Source organism: Urocampus carinirostris, chromosome 11 (genome assembly GCF_059441175.1).
Source record: "Urocampus carinirostris isolate Australia breed hairy pipefish chromosome 11, RoL_Ucar_1.0, whole genome shotgun sequence".
Taxonomy (NCBI): domain Eukaryota; kingdom Metazoa; phylum Chordata; class Actinopteri; order Syngnathiformes; family Syngnathidae; genus Urocampus; species Urocampus carinirostris.
The window spans coordinates 32,664,234-32,681,612 of NC_142359.1; the positions used below are offsets into that span (position 1 = coordinate 32,664,234).

Sequence of the window (17,379 nt, forward strand, 5' to 3'; positions counted from 1 at the left end):
AGAAATCACATTTACATAAGTATTCACAGCCTTTGCTTAATACTTTGTTGATCCACCTTTGGCAGTAAATACAGCCTCAAGTCTTTTTGAATATGATCCCACAAGTTTAGCACACCTATCTTTAGGCAGTTTTGCCCATTCTTCTTTGCAATAAGTCTCAAGCTCAATCAGGTTGGATGGGAGACGTTTGTGCACAGCCATTTTCAGATCTCTCCAGAGATGTTCGATCGGATTTAAGTCAGGACTCTGGCTGGGCCACTCTAGGATATTCACAGAGTGGTTCTGAAGCCAATCTTTTGAGATCTTCGCCGTTTGCTTTGGGTCGTTGTCCTGCTGAAAAATGAACCTTCGCCCCACCCTGAGGTCAAGAGCGCTCTGGAGCAGGTTTTCATCCAGGATATCTCTATATATTGCTGCATTCATTTTTCCTTCTATCCTGACTATTCTGCCAGTTCCTGCTGCTGAAAAACATCCCCACAGCATGATGCTGCGACCACCATGCTTCACTGTAGGGATGGTATTGGCCTGGTGATGAGCGGTGCCTGGTTTCCTCCAAACATGGCACCTGGCATTCACACCAAAGAGTTCAATCTTTGTCTCATCAGACCAGAGAATTTTGTTTCTCATGGTCTGAGAGTCATTCAGGTGCTTTTTGGAAAATTCCAGACGGGCTTCCAGGTTCCTTTTACTTAGGAGTGGCTTTCGTCTGGCCACTCTACCATGCAGGCCTGATTGGTGGATAGCTGCAGAGATGGTTGTCCTTCTGGAAGGCTCTCCTCTCTCCACAGAGGAACGCTGGAGCTCTGACAGAGTGACCATCGGGTTCTTGGTTACCTACCTGACGAAGGCCCTTCTTCCCCGATCGCTCAGTTTAGAAGGCCGGCCAGCTCTAGGAAGAGTCCTGGTGGTTCCAAATGTCTTCCATTCACGAATAATGGAGGCCACTGTGCTCATTGGGACCTTCAAAGCAGCAGAATTTTTTCTGTATCCTTCCCCAGATTTGTGCCTCAAGACAATCCTGTCTCGCAGGTCTACAGACAGTTCTTTTGACTTCATGCTTGGTGTTTGTGCTCTGACATGCACACTCAACTGTGGGACCTTATATAGACAGGTGTGTGCCTTTCCAAATCATGTCCAATCAACTGAATTTACTGCAGGTAGACTCTAATTAAGCTGTAGATGGATCTAAAGGATGATCAGTGGAAAAAAGATGTACCTGAGCTCAATTTTGAGCTTCATTGCAAAGGCTGTAAATACTTATGTAAATGTGATTTCTTAGTTTTCTATTTTTAATAAATTCAAAAAAAGTAAAAAAAATAATTAAAAAAAAATAAAAATAAAAACTTTTTCACATTGTCATAATGGAGTACTTTGTGTAGAATTTTGAGATAGGAGATTAAATTAATACAATTTGGAATGAGGCTGTAACATAACGAAATGTGGAAAAAGTGAAGCGCTGTGAATACTTTCCGGATGCACTGTATCTATATTTGCTATATTAAAAGATATTATGGGATAATATAGAATACTTGTATCTAAAAAATACTTGGTGTGTGGTTGTGTGACAAAGTCTACAACTAATAAAACCTCCTAAAAAATTAACACATCATTAAAAACGGAGATTTACAGATTCCAACCTACTGATGGACCAGCACATCAACAAAAAAATAAACCAATTAGTCAAAGTGTTGTCAAATTGAGTGCTGTATTATTAGACTGAAACTCAAACATCATAGCTCAAGAAGTTTGGCAATAGACAAAAAAGAAGATGCTTCAAGACCCAATCCAAGTTGTCATTATAACAAGCTGGCATGAGATTTAGGCAAAATGGAATAATGTAAGACAAGGCCAAAGCCCATTCTGATGTTTGCTCTCCATCCAAAACTAACTGGCCGCCATACAAAGAGAAAGGAGTTGTTTTCCGAGGCGAAGTGTGGTGCTTGTTTTTTTTTTTTTAAATAAGTGAAAGACTTGGATTACATAGCCTCAGCCCGAATTTTGTATTACAAGGAAAAAAAAACAAATAGCTGTTTTCCCTAAACCTCTCACCCAATAATGCATATCTTATGTAGTTGTTCTATATACCTGTCTGTACGTGTCCTGATGGTGCTCGTCATTACGTGAGTCATAATACTGCTGGATAAAACCAAAATATTCCTGTCTCTTCCTCTGAAGGACGTTGTCTCTCCTTTCTGCATTTGCAGGCAGGTAACCCTGGGAAAAAAAAAATACACGGGAAGAGGACCATGAACAAATATTTGCATGATGAATCAGAGTTTGGGAAACAAATAATTGCAATGAATTTAGTTCTGGAAACTGCCTAACATTTTTTTCTTTGGGTTGTGTTATTTCATATACAGTAGCGTCTTACATTCGTAACACCTCTGTCCTCAACCAACATTTTGGAGAATGCAGAGAAATGCCCAATGCAGAGGAAATCATGTGCCTAGACATGGAGAGGCAGCAAGTTTGGACTAAAAGAATGCCAATAAATACTTGATGAAGTTCAGCCAGTACAGAAAGACTAAATAATATGTTCATCAAGAAATGTTTCATAATGATGAGACCTGACTTTTTGGATGACAATGCCATCCTATGTACATTACAAAACAGGGTAAATAGATTCCATTACTTTTCAGTCCAAAATTAAGTAAATGGTAAAAAAAAAATATATATATATATATATATATATATATATATATATATATATATATGTTTATATCATGCATATATATTATATATAGACATAGATAAACATTTATATCAGGCATGTAAAACATACCTGTTGAATGGTCCATACATTTCTGAGTATGTAAAAAAAATATCAAAACGTATGATTTTTAAATAAATGTAAACCAAATGCTCACCCCGGCCCCTAGAGGGCAGTGTTGAGTCTCTCATGGGGAAAAATAAATTCAGACCTTGATTAAAGCGGACCTTGAACCTTCAACTTGGAACAGAATATACAGTTTGAATGCTGAGGCACCACTGTATTTGTTCATCTGTGTAATCCATATTAACATATGTTCTATTTATTTGATTTACACTGTCTGAAAAACAATTTCACCTTCAAAGTATTACCTATACTGCAACAAAGGATGTGAAAAGAACCCAAGATGCAACAAAATACAACACGACACTTAAGCAATAAAGAGTCAGCAAACTCATGACCGAGCGCCGCCTGGGAACACTGGGGTTGTAAATTATTTATTTCAAACCTTTCGTACAGGAGAGCTCAAGCATAATCCCATGTTCACATAAATAAAGAAAGAGCTACAATGGAGTGGTGAGAACTAAATGAGACACATTAGACAGGCGGAATATCAAAGTTTACACCCGTGCCTTTCACCAATTAGCACGACCGCAAATTGCCCGTTATTATGATCAATTACTCTCTTAAGCACTTTAACGGAAGGAAGGGCATCTCCTCCTCGAAAATTATGTCATTATTTGCTCTTCAGTTAGGGTAAGACGCTTTCAATTGTTGATTTAGCACCTGTAATAGACTGAAATAGCTTGGGTATTGTTCCCCTATTTTTTATTTCGTAACCTGCAAAAGTAACTATGTAGACCCCATGAGCTCTACCCGTCTGTCTGCAGCCGTGCTGTCACATTTAAGTCCAGAAAACCCTATGACCTTTTTTTTTCCCTCAATTCTAGCTTAGCTGCCAAATAATAACCCATCGGTCACACAAACAGGCCAGTTCCTAACCCGGTGGCTGCTATATAAATGCTAGGGAGAGGTGAGGAACGGGCATGGTGGGTATTTGGGGTCAGGGTGTGTGTGTGTGTGTGTGAAAGGTTAATGGACAGTTAAGCGGAGGCCAATGATACCGCAGCATGTTTACGGTTCGATTGGACGGAGCGCCCACACACCGCTAAAAAGACGAGGAAACGTAGTTACATTTTAAGATGAACTGCTGCTTTTAAAATCATCAAATATTTCACAAAGTGCATTTCTGGGAGAAATGGTAGGGTGCTTAAATTTTTAGTGGCTACATTTGAATTTATTTGTGGTCTGCTGGTTTAAAAGGAATGAGGGAAGTGTAAATATGTGGAAACTCTGTCATTTGCTTGCAAAAAAATAAAATAAAAATAAATAAATAAACCCCGTGTCTTCATTCTGCTCCTCTGAATGCATCCACTTCCCAAATCTTCCATCTCTCTAATGGATCTTTGACTTGAAAAACAGAGTGAATACTTGCAGAGGAATCCATTTGGGGCTAGAAAATGAAGCAGCTTCTTTTTAACTAAGCCTTTGCACCAGCTAAATTATTTTTGATTTAGAGAGAGAAAACAAATGGTGGCGCTAAGGGACAGGGTAAAAGTTGAGCAAAAACTTTCTGTGGGTTTGGTTTTTTTTTTCTCTTGAATGGAAGCCCCAAATTTACTTCTCTAAACGTCATCTGCGTTTTCAAGACCACAACATATGAAAATAGATTAAAAAAATATGCTGATAGACAGATATATTATGAATCATTTCACTCCTGTAAAGACTTTTTATCATTAAATGAAAGGACGTACTAGAAATAATTGCGTGTTGGATTTTGATTGAAAAATGATAGAATAAATGATTGCAAATGAGATCAGGTTTTTCGTTCCAAGAGTTTCTTTTTCATGTGCACGAATTATCTTTTAGAACTTCTTGACAATAACATTGCATTGTTGTAGAAAATTCCCTGTAGACCAAAATAGCCCACTCTAATGATTTAGGGTAAATGAAATGAAATGATCTGCATTTATATAGCGCTTTTCAAATCAATGACTTCCCAAAGCGCTTTACAGTGTGCTTCACATTTCCCAATAGCGGCCTTGTATTGCAGCCATGTAAGACGCTGACCTGCTTATTGGGGGTATTAGGGGTTCAGTGTCTTACCAAAGGACACTTCGACATGTAACACGGACAAGCCGGGATTCGAACTGGGATCCCTTGATCCCAAGATGAGCGCTCCACCTCCTGAGCTACTGCCGCCCCATACTAGACTTGTTTCAGATGGTGAATGATAAACAGAAGTAAATTATGTTTTTCCAGCAACATCCCTTTGGTTTCCTTTAGAGTGTCTGTTATATGTATACATTCTATTTTCTCCAATAATTTATCAAATAATGTCAGAATTTATGTAATTTGGTAAGGATGTTTTTCTTGATTGGTGATGAAAGTTGCTGAAAACAATGTTCACTCTATTTTCCTTCCTTAAAAAATGCATCGGGATAGATTTTGTCCCCATATGGGAACACACCATTGACATTGTTAGATAATGTCATTGAAACCTTGTAGCCCATCTGATTAAGGATAAGATAAATTGACGTACAGGTTATTCATATCGGATTCTATTTGAAATTGAAATTAGCTTGACATTCTCAATCATAAGTTACTTCTGAGATCATTTTCAAAAATATTAACTTCTGTACTGCAAATATGAGTGTCAAGTCACACAAATCCCTCCAAAGTCAATCTTAATGGGATGTATTAACAGGGGGTTGTCTAAAAGGGGGGGAAGGGGTGAAGTTTTATTTTTTGCGACCGTAAATGAAATAGCATTTTGACATCATTATCTCTAAAAATGAGCCCCGTTGCTTTATGAAACATATAAACCCTTTGTATTATCACAGTTTCCACAGCTGGTTGGTTTTTTGCATCTCCCCGATGTGTCACATTTGCAGCCACACACCATTAGCAAATGTACATATTGCCACAGGCTGCCATTCTTTCACAAAGCAGAAAAGTCATTAACTCTATTTCCTTTTTACTCCGGGCTCGGACGCCAAGTGCTCTTTAAACAAATGAAACGAGATGCCGTTGTTTTCTGAAATAATGGGAGGTTCAACTCGCTGCGTTTTGGCAGCCCGGGGGGCAACCTGTGGAGCCTCTCGCTTGCAATGCAATGCCCACCATTTCCTGATGACTACTTTTTCATATCCATTCTGTAATAACGGCATGTTGCTGTGATTGCACGCTAAATGCAAGCTAGTAGTGTGGAATTGTTCAGTTTCGAAGGCTAAGGGGGTGGATTTGTTTCTCATCTTTGTCAGAAAAAAAAGTGGAGGAGAGGAGGTTAGAAAAAAAAAATCAAAATAAGATGTTGCATGCTGGTGTGGAGTGGCAAGGGCACGCGGGACATCACTGAAGGGAAGTTTTATTAGGTGTCTGTGCCAAATTTACGACATAAGGCGAGGCCTGTGAGCGCCAGTGTGTGTGCGCAGATTGAGAATTGATCTCAAGCCTGATCCCCTCATATCCATCTTTCTATCCGACGTCCTGCAGACGGGACAGGAAAGGCAGTCAAGTATTATGACATTCCAGAAGAGATGCTTTTGGACGTGGGGCTTTGATCCGAGCCTTGGATCTAACCCTAAGATAATTCATCCACTGAAATCGAGGATTCTGTTGAAATCCTCACCAGGTGGGCTGGAAATGTCGCATCCAGACCTTGTTGGTATAGTGAAAGCAAACACTGCAAACTTAGATAAACCTCAAATAGACACTGAAGTTCTCCAATAAAAAACAAAAACATTTAAAACCACAGAGCGGACCACAGGGAATCCAAAAACTTCAATTTTGACAGAAATTGGATCCCTCAACCACAAGGGTTGTAGATGCACCGTTTCCTCTGGTGTGCATTGGGCAAAAACACCCTGGAGGTGCCCTTCCCTCTCCAGGCCAGTGGATAAAGTTACTATTGGTACAGGGTTTTACTGTACTGTATTTGAGCAATGATTGTGCAATGATTTATCAAAATGATAAACATCGCTGACATAAAGGATTATTCTTCACCAATAAATGTGAATCGAGCAGACAGAAAGTCTTTCATCAAAATAATATACAAGCTCTTTTATGCATACTATCAGAATGCACTATGTAAGTCAGCGTTGTGTACACTGTGAGTAAAAATAGTGTGATAATGGGATCTGTACCACTGGTGGTCTAGTGGCAATGTGTCAGTGTACTCACAGCCACTACTCGGGTTAGTTTCCCATTGCATATAATGTTTTTTGATTTTGCTCTGTGTCATTAAAGCATTCCATTAATTTGTGCAGTACTTGCAGTAGCTCCTACTGTAGTTTCAATTGCATGCGCCTTATAGTTCGGTGCGCCTTTTAGTGCTGAAAATACGGTATTTGGATCATAAAACCGTGAGGTCATAAAATCCAACCTAACTGTTCCACATGAAGATGCGTTTTAATTGTTTCATGTAAAACTTGTACCTCCATTATTCTCAAAATGACATTGTCCTTAAACTGAGCAGACAAAAAATTTAAAAAATAATAATTTTGAAATAATGTTTCAGAAGAACTATATAAGTTAAAGGGACAATGTAATATTTGACCAGTAAGTCTCGCTGTTTTGTGTCATGCAGCCAAAAACGAATGCTAAAAGCACAATGATGAACGGGGACCCAACTTATACCATATTTCTTTTAATTTTCTGCCTAGCCTTACACATGCTTTTTGTTTTTCGGGGTACCTGTAGTAGCAAGATGACATATAATTGTCTTCGTTCCCTCTCGATGAGGGTTCATAATATGTAAAATATATTTTAATTTCTCAACTTACGAGCATTTAAAAAAATACGCGTTTATACAATAGTCCAGGTGCTTTTCCTTATGATTTGAATCAATATTTTTTTTATAATTTTTAAGCACCAAAGGCGCTAAATAATACACACTGTCACTTTAATTATTAATAAATTATCAAATTATTTGCGAACTCTTTCCATAATAGAGTAATGCTTCCATACCATCTCTTAATTTTAACTTTTTAAAGGTATGTATCTGCTGATTTTTCATTGCATGATAGGGGACCATTTTCTTCTTCTGAATCATTAAACATTTTGTTTTCAATAGAATCCAACTTCTTAAATAGCACATTTCGGAGGGAGCGTGTTTTGAAGCATCAATCTTCCAAAGCAGGAACTTATGTTTCAATAATGTTCATTAGAAATCCTAATTTTAACACAGGGATTGAAGTGAAAACATTTTAGTTTGTCAGATTAATAATTTGGGAATAAATCCACTATCCAATTACATTGGAAAATAACAAAATAGAAAGTAAATTTAACAGAGTAAAGAGTACTATTTTTTCAATCAAATCAATGTACCGTAAATTCCGGACTATACAGTAGAGCGCACCAGATTATAAGCCGCACCCACCACATTTTAAGAGGAAAACCGATTTTGTACATACACAAGCTGCACCTGTATATAAGCCGCATGCACCCACATTTAAGAATGTAACACAAACACAAAATTAACCCAAACCCGACTTCAAGTCCCGCGATTGAAGCTAAATGTCCGTCATTTAAGTCCACAGTCCAAAAATCACAGCCGGCAAAATGAACGGAAAATGATACCGGTACTTATGGTTTGATGCAGACCTGCAGACTCCGGGTCCCGTTGAAAGTAATTCAAGGAAAAATGTGTATACTTCCAAAGGTAAGGGTGGGAAAAATATATCAGATGAACACATTTACTCACGCAACTCCTTTTTCTTAAACCAACTTTTTACCCCCTCTTCTTTCCTTGTCTGTCCCTCACCTTTAGCGGTCCCAACTAAAACTCAGCACCCCGCGTTTGTTCCGCCCCTCCTTTTTCATTCACCCGTGCAAAACATATCAGAATAAGTGTCTAATATAAATACAAATAAATACATTACAAAAATTTACAGTTGCAAATACATATTATACATGGGTTACACATATTTACAAAGAAAGACGATACACCGAGAGAGTTTTCAAAGCTTTTATAATAATAATATAACTTTCATCCCAAACGGTGCCTGTGACAGGGCAGTTAATGGTAGCAACACTTGAGCGCTGCTGGCGGCCGTTAGAAAAATTACATAAATTGGCCGCATCACTGAATAAGCCGCAGGGTTGAAAGTTAGGGAAAAAAGTAGCGGCTTATAGTCAGGAATTTACGGTAATAGAAGTACATATTTTATAATATACCCTTTTTAAATTACCGTATTTTCCGCACTATAAGACGCACCGGGTTATAGGGCGCACCCCGAAAAAATAGTTTTTGGTCCTATTTTTGACATACATAAGACGCACCGGATTATAAGGCGCTACAATGGGAACGTCGACAAAACAGTCAGATAGTTCAGTCAAACTTATTACCCCCTTATCATTCCGAAAGCTTGCAAAGAAGCAAATACGTGTCTCAGACATATACCGAAACAGTGTCTGTACGATGTCACCCAAATGCATCGTTCCAAATATCATTCGGAAGGTTAAAGTCTTGGGATTCAAGAAATGCCAACCATTCCTTAGTATCTATTTTCTTTTTCGCTCGCAACTTTACTATGCATATGACAATAAACACTTGGAATTGAGTTTAATTTAAAAATAGACACTCCATTCCATCCATTATCTGCACCGCTTATCACAGAAACATCAAGTTCAGTCTGAAACAAGATACAGGGACAATATAAAACCCGGAGTAGCTCACCGAAGTCGTTGTGTTCATAATAATGTGCAGCCAATGTCCTCTTATATCCGTGAGGGTAGTAAATCCAGGAGAATAAAATATTTACATATACAGAATAGAAAAAAATGCTTTCTCTATGCCGTCAGCCACGTGCTATACACATTCATCTTTTTCAGCCAATTGCAGGCTTTGTTTCGCCGTTTAGGCCAATGCCAGCCTGTAAATGATAAAAAGGATCCGCCCCTTGACCTCCGAATAACTTTAGCCAATAGTGATCGATTCAACTGATGATTGACACATCTTTTTCGGCCAATTGCAGGCTTAGTTTTGCCGTTTAAGCCAATGCCAGCCTGTAAATGATAAAAAGGATCCGCCCCTTGACCTCCGAATAACTTTAGCCAATAGTGATCGATTCAAATGATGATTGACACATTGGTTAGCCAATGAAACGCCGGTAAATAAATCCCAGCATACACCGCGTACTACTTGGCGTTCGGGGGAAAATCTAGTCGGCGGCTGCAAGTTAGTTGGAAAACTTTGCAATTTTAAAATTGATCCATAAATAAAGCGCACTGTATTATAAGGCGCATGGTCAGCTTGTGAAAGAAATAAAGGCTTTTAGGTGCGCCTTATAGTGCAGAAAATACGGTAGACTGTTTTGGGGTCTTTGTTTCTGATTGTAGTAAAAGTACCAATAGTAAATAAATTGTAATTGAAATAATTTAGATAATCCAGGAAATTATGACAGAAATATTTAAATTTTACAAACTGTTTTAATCATTATATTGAGTCCCCAATTGTTTCTATTTTCTCTAAATACATAATTTATTGGAAAAAGAAATAACTAAATGAAATCTTGATAAAAAAAAAAGTGATCACATAATGTTATCTCGAGACCTGAGGAAGCAGCACATAGAATACTATCCCAAGGATAGTCTTGTACAGTGTTCCAAATAACCGTAAACAATTGTATCTTCAATATTTCATGCAGATGGAAGACCAGCTGCCACATTTTTGCAAAAGACCATGTATAGCTCATACATGTGTCTAGGCTGCACAATCTAAAAACAATCGTCACAACAGGCAAAAGACCATTTTTCTTCACACGAGTGTGCTTACCAAAAAGTGACGCAAAAAAATAAGTGTTAGACGAAAAGGGGAATAAATTGCAGAAGAAAAGGTCAGTGATAATTCCCTCGCTCGCTGTGCTGTCTGTGTTCCCGAGCACACTTCCCACTTACGTTTGCATTCATTTCCCCACAGGGAAGCACTTTACATGCACCAAAAACACAGGGAGTAACCTCCCACAGCTAACATATACAACCCAAAAACGATTCATATAAACCTTAGTGCCACAAAAAGCATGTATGGGTCATCATATATGCCAATGTTATAAAGTACAGTTAACCCCAAGGATACTGCGCCCCTGCCAAATGATGTTTTTGATTTAAGGTGTGGGATAAGAGCTTTTTGGCATTATCTCCACTTAAAACATCAATAAAAAAATATTGTGTGTGCCAGAACAAGTTGAACTGCAAATGGTTGAGGTAAAAAAAATGCCTTCCAAAACTCCTTTAACTTCATTTAGTTCAGATTATCATGTGTTCTTCAAGAATGAATGAATGAATAAATGAAAACTTTTATTTCGAACATAAAAATAAAAGATGTTGCGAGTCAACATACAATACTGTATTTTTTGTATTGTATTTGTAATAATAATAATAATAATTTCCTTGTATTGTCATTCTGTGTAACAATGTACACAGAACGAAATGTCGATTGCACCTGACCCGTTGTAGCGAGCCGATGCAGCCGCAGCCAACAGAGGGCGCCGCCGACCACTTTTTAGAAGCTAGATCATTATAAACATCGAAAGGAAGCTTGTGATTATCAATAAATACGGATGAAACTCAGGCATCGTTACCCTCTCTAAGTTAAAAGGCCTAAAGCAATAGATGATCGAGAATATTATTAAGAATACGGAGGTAATTAAAGCAACAAAGTCATCTAAGACTATGACAATCCTTACAAGTGGAAAGTTTAAAATGTGTTTTAATTTTATCTTTTGTCGCAGTACCCCCCCTCCATTCACCTGCTACTCTGCTTGACCAGCTCAAGTCATGTGACACCAAAAGGATATAAAATGTTATTTTTCTCTACAAGTGTATTTATTTATGTATTTTAATCATATGCATGTACATTATACATGTATATTACAGAATTTTCTGAACTATAAGGCGCACCCAAAAGCCTTCAATATTCTTAAAAGCTGACCATGTGCCTTAAAATACAGTGAGTCTTATTTACGGATCAATAATGAGTCGCAACTACGATAAGCAGCTGCTGACTGATATTCAGGGATCAGAATGGAGATTTTCATTTTCAGCTGAAATAGCCAGGGTCCAGGGCGGAGCCCGGTGGGGGGCTCAGGGGGGCGGAGCCCCCCTGAAGTCAACAGCATTTATCTTATTTGCTATGTGAAAATTGCACTAGAATGAATTAAATCCAACAAAACAGAAACCATGTATTATATATATATACATATATATATATATATAAATTAAAAAAATAATAATATATTGACATTAAAAGCATTTGTAATATTGAACATGATGATACAAAATAATCTATTTTAATCATGTTTATAACAAATTTTAAATTTTGTTTATCCTGTTCTAAATATTGTATAAACACAAAAGATAAAATCATTTCATAAATAAATAGATTTATAAATACCTCAGATTGGGATTTTCTGTCACACAGGGGAACCAGTGGTTGACTGCTGCTAGTATTTGAAGTGGAAGGATTTGAAACGGCCAATAATGTTGAACCGGTGGCTGCCGATTTTAAATGCGGATCCGAGTGCATAATTTGATCGCCGGCAAGCTATTTTTGCTTTGTGCTTGTTCATTTTAGCATGATCGATCAGTGCCACACAACCTCGCGTACCATAATTGATCAGATCGACACAGTATAGACACTTTGCTTTCCCTGGAACATCACACTTTGCGATGAACTGGCTCAAAGTTTCTGTAACTTCCTCGATATTTGCGCCGATTTTAACGTTTACTGTGACAGTCTTCTCCAGCCATGACCACTTAAATTTATTCTTGATTCCTTTATCAATCTCGGAGACAAAAGCCTCGTCTTCTTTTCTTAGTATTTTCATATTTACTTTTTCAAACACTCATTTCACCGTTTGAAAAGACCGGAAGGAGCGCCATGTTTGAGAAAGCCAATGCTCTGAACAAAAGCTCCGCTGATTGGTTATCAGCGAACCTATCGACCAATGGTCTAAATGCTAACTTGGGGTGATGAAACAGTCACGTATCATACCTCACCCCCCCAAAATATTTTCTCATCGAATTTAGACGATTTACGGGAATGACCTTTGGGGTTCAAAAACAGCGGAAATCCGCGGATCCGCGGAAAATTCTGATCCCTGGATATTCCCCGGTTGAAGTAGTGCGCGGTGCATGCTGGGATGTGTATACTGGCATTTTCCTAACCAATGTGTCAATCGCCATTTGAATCGGTCACTTTTGGCTATGTTTTTCTGAGGTAAAGGAGGCGGGTTCTTTTTAGTGTTTACAGGCTCATATAGGCTAAAGCGGAGTAAAACGAAGCCTGAAATTGGCCGAAAAAAATGTGAATCACAAGTTAGGCTGGTGTACAGCCTAGAGCAAAGCATTTAATAGGGCTAAACAGACAGATAGCAACAAGCAACGTCCATCGATGCAAAGATGCTTTCAGGCGGATTTTTTGATCTTTCGGCATTATCGCGTGTTTTAGGGGTAGGCGAGTATTTGACACGGTTGGACTTCACTCACGGATGAAAGGGGTCCTTGGTTGCATATTATCATTGAACGTAATGCCTGCAAGACGACGTCTTTGGAGAGCTACCCTGGCATTATATTTTTCGGATATCTTGTTTCAGACTGATCGTGATGTTTCTGTGGAAATAATATTTTTAAATGATCAGCATGCCTTGAATCCCAGGAGTTTAAGCCTTCCAATAATTTGTGGCATGGCATATTTTAGTGACTGGTGACATCGTACAGACACCAGGTGGGAACGTGTCTGATACACGTATTTGCTTCTGAACGTTAAGGGGATAATTAAGTTTGACTGACCTATCTGACCGTTTTGTTGATGTTCCTACTGTAGTGCCTTATAGTCAAGTGCGCCTTACGTATGGAAGATATAGAACAAAAAATCATTTTTGCTTGGGGAGTGCGCCTTATAACCCGGTGCACTTTATAATGCCAAAAATATGGTACTTTTTTTTTTTTTTTTTTTTTTTTATTCTAACATTTTTATTTGGTGATTGGTGGGTTTGGAGGTCATTTCCATAAGATTCTTTCCCCTGCCATACAGTAATTTCACTTTGCAAACTCCACCTCAGAACAAATTCATTTCAAACCCTGGGGGTATACTGTATCAGTCCCAAAGAGGATGTTACAAATTTAAAACCCCCCAAGTTGGACAGCGTTACACCAGCAACAGTCGCAAAAAAACAGCCACACAGTCGCACCTTAATGACATCTTTGTTGCGGCACATTAGCTATTGTGCAGTAATTAATGGGAGAGTCGCAGTGCTCAAAAAGCCAGTCATCTCTCAGAACTCTCAGAGCTGTACGCCACAACAATGGCTTAATGAGTAAACACACCGAGTGGCTCATGAATAAATTATTGGTTCCCCGCAATTAATTTCCCTATTCAAGTTTAAAGCACACACACACACACACACACACACACAAACTGTAAGCAGTCTTTATATAAAAAAAAAAAGGAGCCGGGTCAGGAAATGGATGATGACAGTGACTTTACAGTCATGTGTGTGTGTGTGTGTGTGTGTGTGTGTGTTGATCATCTGCTATGTGTTTATAATTATTTGCACAAGTTTATTAGCACGAGCGGCTGTGAGTGCACTTTTGTTTGCAAAGTTGAGTCTCTTCAAAGGTTAGGGAAAAACAATTAAGAGTTACGGGCTGAACAATTCACCAAATTTAAAGGGACATTATGAAGTAAATCACATAGGTAAATGAAAACATGGAGGTGATAAATCTCAATATATGCATGATAATATGATTGTTGTCATTAAATATAAAGACCACGCTTATTCGGTACAATTTTGTCTAAATTAATTTGTGAGGTGTTTGTAACCTAATGTCCTTTTAAATTCTTTAATTTTACAACAAGGGTGCCCTACCACAGTGTTCCCCAACCTTTTCTGTGCCACGACCGGTCAAATGTCTGACAATATTTGCGCATCCCTGCCCAATAATATTAGTGTTCATAACAATAACAATGATATCAATAAGCCTAAATCAACTGTGTAATTACTAGACCACTAAGGAGGTGATGACATGGAAAAAGGCAATCGGTTTTATCTCATTAGCACACTTTCTAGTCAGTTACGTCTTGAAAAATATAAATAAACACACAAAAAAATGCAACGAGGGAAAAAAAACTTTAGTGTATCAGATGACGAATCCAACTTTAAAGGACAAGAGATGAATACATTATGAACTTTATTTTGTTTTTGTGTTCATAGTTTACATTGACAACTAAATTTTAATCATGTCCCCGCATGTTAAGAAATGTCATGAATAAAAAAAAAAGCGTTATAAAATAATAAATATGGTATAGGCAAAAAAAAAAACAAAAAAAAAAACGCTTTTTTTCTTTCAATGTGGCACGGTACCAAATGACCCATCTGACAGTGGTTGGAGACCACTGCTCTACAAGGTAAAATACTTAAGCGGAATACAAGAAAATGTTTATTGTGATACAGATAATTAAATAAAATTATTGCTTTGTTTATTTTTAAACAATAAGTCTCTGATTTAGCCATTGGACTTAAAATCAAATGTATATCACCAAGTAGCAATTTCAAAAAATTTTGAACTGGAAACTAAAATGTTCCATAGCTCTCCCCAACTTACAGACAGAAGCTTCCATGTGATTGGTCGAACTTGCCGAGGAATTCCAGACCAGCTGAGTTTCCGAAGCTCTTCTGTAAAACAACAAATTTTAAAAATGAGGACCTTAAGAAGCTAGGCTAGTATAACCTTCAGAAAACCATTACTGGATTATTAAGTTAAACAGACAAATCAGTCAATATAACAAAACACCTAGCCATGTTCCCTTGCCATCTTGTTCCTTTTTATTAAAGAATTATATCAATAATTACTTTTCCACAAGCGCAGTAGGCAAGCTGCAAGGCTATCACATAAAATAAATCCAATAAAGAGGTGCAAATTGAACATTTATAGTGGTTTTAAAAAGAGTGCTTTGCTTTAGTCAATGAAGAGCCCGAGGATGGCTTAATGCTCACGACGACGCTTTACATCGAGTCTATGGTGCTATCCCTCCAACGCACACCTTGACAGCGATAAGTGATGGCCGCACAGATGTGGAGAGCACATTCGGCGACAGAGAAAAAACGCTGTCTGCTGCTATCTCCGGAGCCTACAGTTATTCCGCCAACAGGGGAGCTAATCTCGACTGAGCGTAAACAAGCATCTTTTTTTACATACATTTGTTATCTACATCTTTGTGACTAAGCCGCATTCGTGACCCAAGTGGCAGTAAATCATTCAGAGGATCTCTTACAACCAGTAAGTCATTAACCAAATCAGGAAATGTATGATTGCATTGCAATGGATGATTTAACAAGCATCTACTGCAGCGTCAGGGTTCTCTATAAATTCTTTTTTCCATGCATCTGGAATATTCTAGGGTGATATGCTAGTTTTCAGTGGCTAGTTTTAAACAACATTACTGAAACATGGCAAAAATGTTCAAAAGCAAAGAACAGACGAAGACTTGCATCGCAAGCAAGGCCTGAAAATTGCTAAGGCCTCAGCAGAGTGAATGGTATTGATTAGTGCTGCCATAGGATTGCGCCTGGACTGTTCTTCAAGGTAAATGCAATGAAGTCAGAGACAGATAGTGGGATAGGAAATCAGCTAAACAGCACTGAGTTGGGTCCATTGGCCAAATTGAGTGAAATGCATTAGACCTTGTTTGGCCGATGGAAGCGGCCATTCATTTGTAATAGTTTGGATGAGTTTTTTTCAGAATGGAATTGTGTGAGGGGAGTGATTTACCCTACCTTGTACAGCGTTAATTTTGTAGAAATTCAATATTAATCGAATGCAGGGCGGGCTTAAACCTACTAAAAAGGCTCAATCCCATTACTCTCGATTACCTGAAATTTTACCCCTTACTCTAAAAAAGCATTTTTCCGATGAAAAAAAGTATAAATCTTCTGCAAAGCATTTAAACTCAGGAGTCCCCCATCTTTTCTCTAGCCAAGGTTCCTCAGCATTGCCGACAAGATAGAAGCAATCACGGAGGGAATAAACCAATTGTATGTTTTTATGTTGCGTTGTGTTATGGAACATAAATTCCTACAGAGGGGGCTTAGGGAAAAGGAAATGCAAACAGGCTCAGAAAAGGTGGTTGAGGCAAAGAAGAAAAAAGATGAACAAGAGTGAAGTACAGTGCACATCAGGGAAGTAAAACACTACGCCGCCTTATTGTTGTAACCAGATCCAATGATACTGTTACGGAGTAAAATTGAAAGAAACAAAAAAAAAAGTTTATGAGGAACGAACAGTTTCAGCTAATGCTACGTTAACACAATGCAGCTCAAAATTATGGTGTGATAATTGGGAAGTACATTATTAATTCTTAGAGAAAGAGGAAAGGAAAGATCAAGGCAAAGTAGGTGGGTGAAAGGAAAACTAATGGGATTGAGCCTGAGTGTCAAATATAACAAACATTGAGAATACAATGCAGGTTTTACAAAGAGTTTTTTGATTCTTGACTTACACTTTTCTTGGCTTTCCCTTAGGCAGGGGAAGGTAATGGTAGTCTTTTTTCCACGGTCAATCACAATGATCAAGAAACATGCTTGTAGACCCCCAGAGGCAACCTCAGG

At 38.1% G+C, this 17,379-nt stretch overlaps 1 protein-coding gene across 3 annotated transcripts in view; it reads right to left on the reverse strand.

The window, feature by feature from the left end:
• The window catches only part of tbc1d22a (TBC1 domain family, member 22a), a 146,535-nt gene that overhangs the window by 105,628 nt on the left and 23,528 nt on the right, over positions 1 to 17,379 (reverse strand). For all 3 annotated transcript variants that reach the window (XM_088348194.1, XM_088348195.1, XM_088348193.1), the window contains exons 6-7: positions 15,377 to 15,447; positions 2,086 to 2,214 (exon numbers count right to left, since the gene is read on the reverse strand). In XM_088348194.1, the coding sequence (XP_088204320.1) occupies positions 2,086 to 2,214; positions 15,377 to 15,447 (200 nt within the window). The remainder of the gene's footprint in view (positions 1 to 2,085; positions 2,215 to 15,376; positions 15,448 to 17,379) is intronic.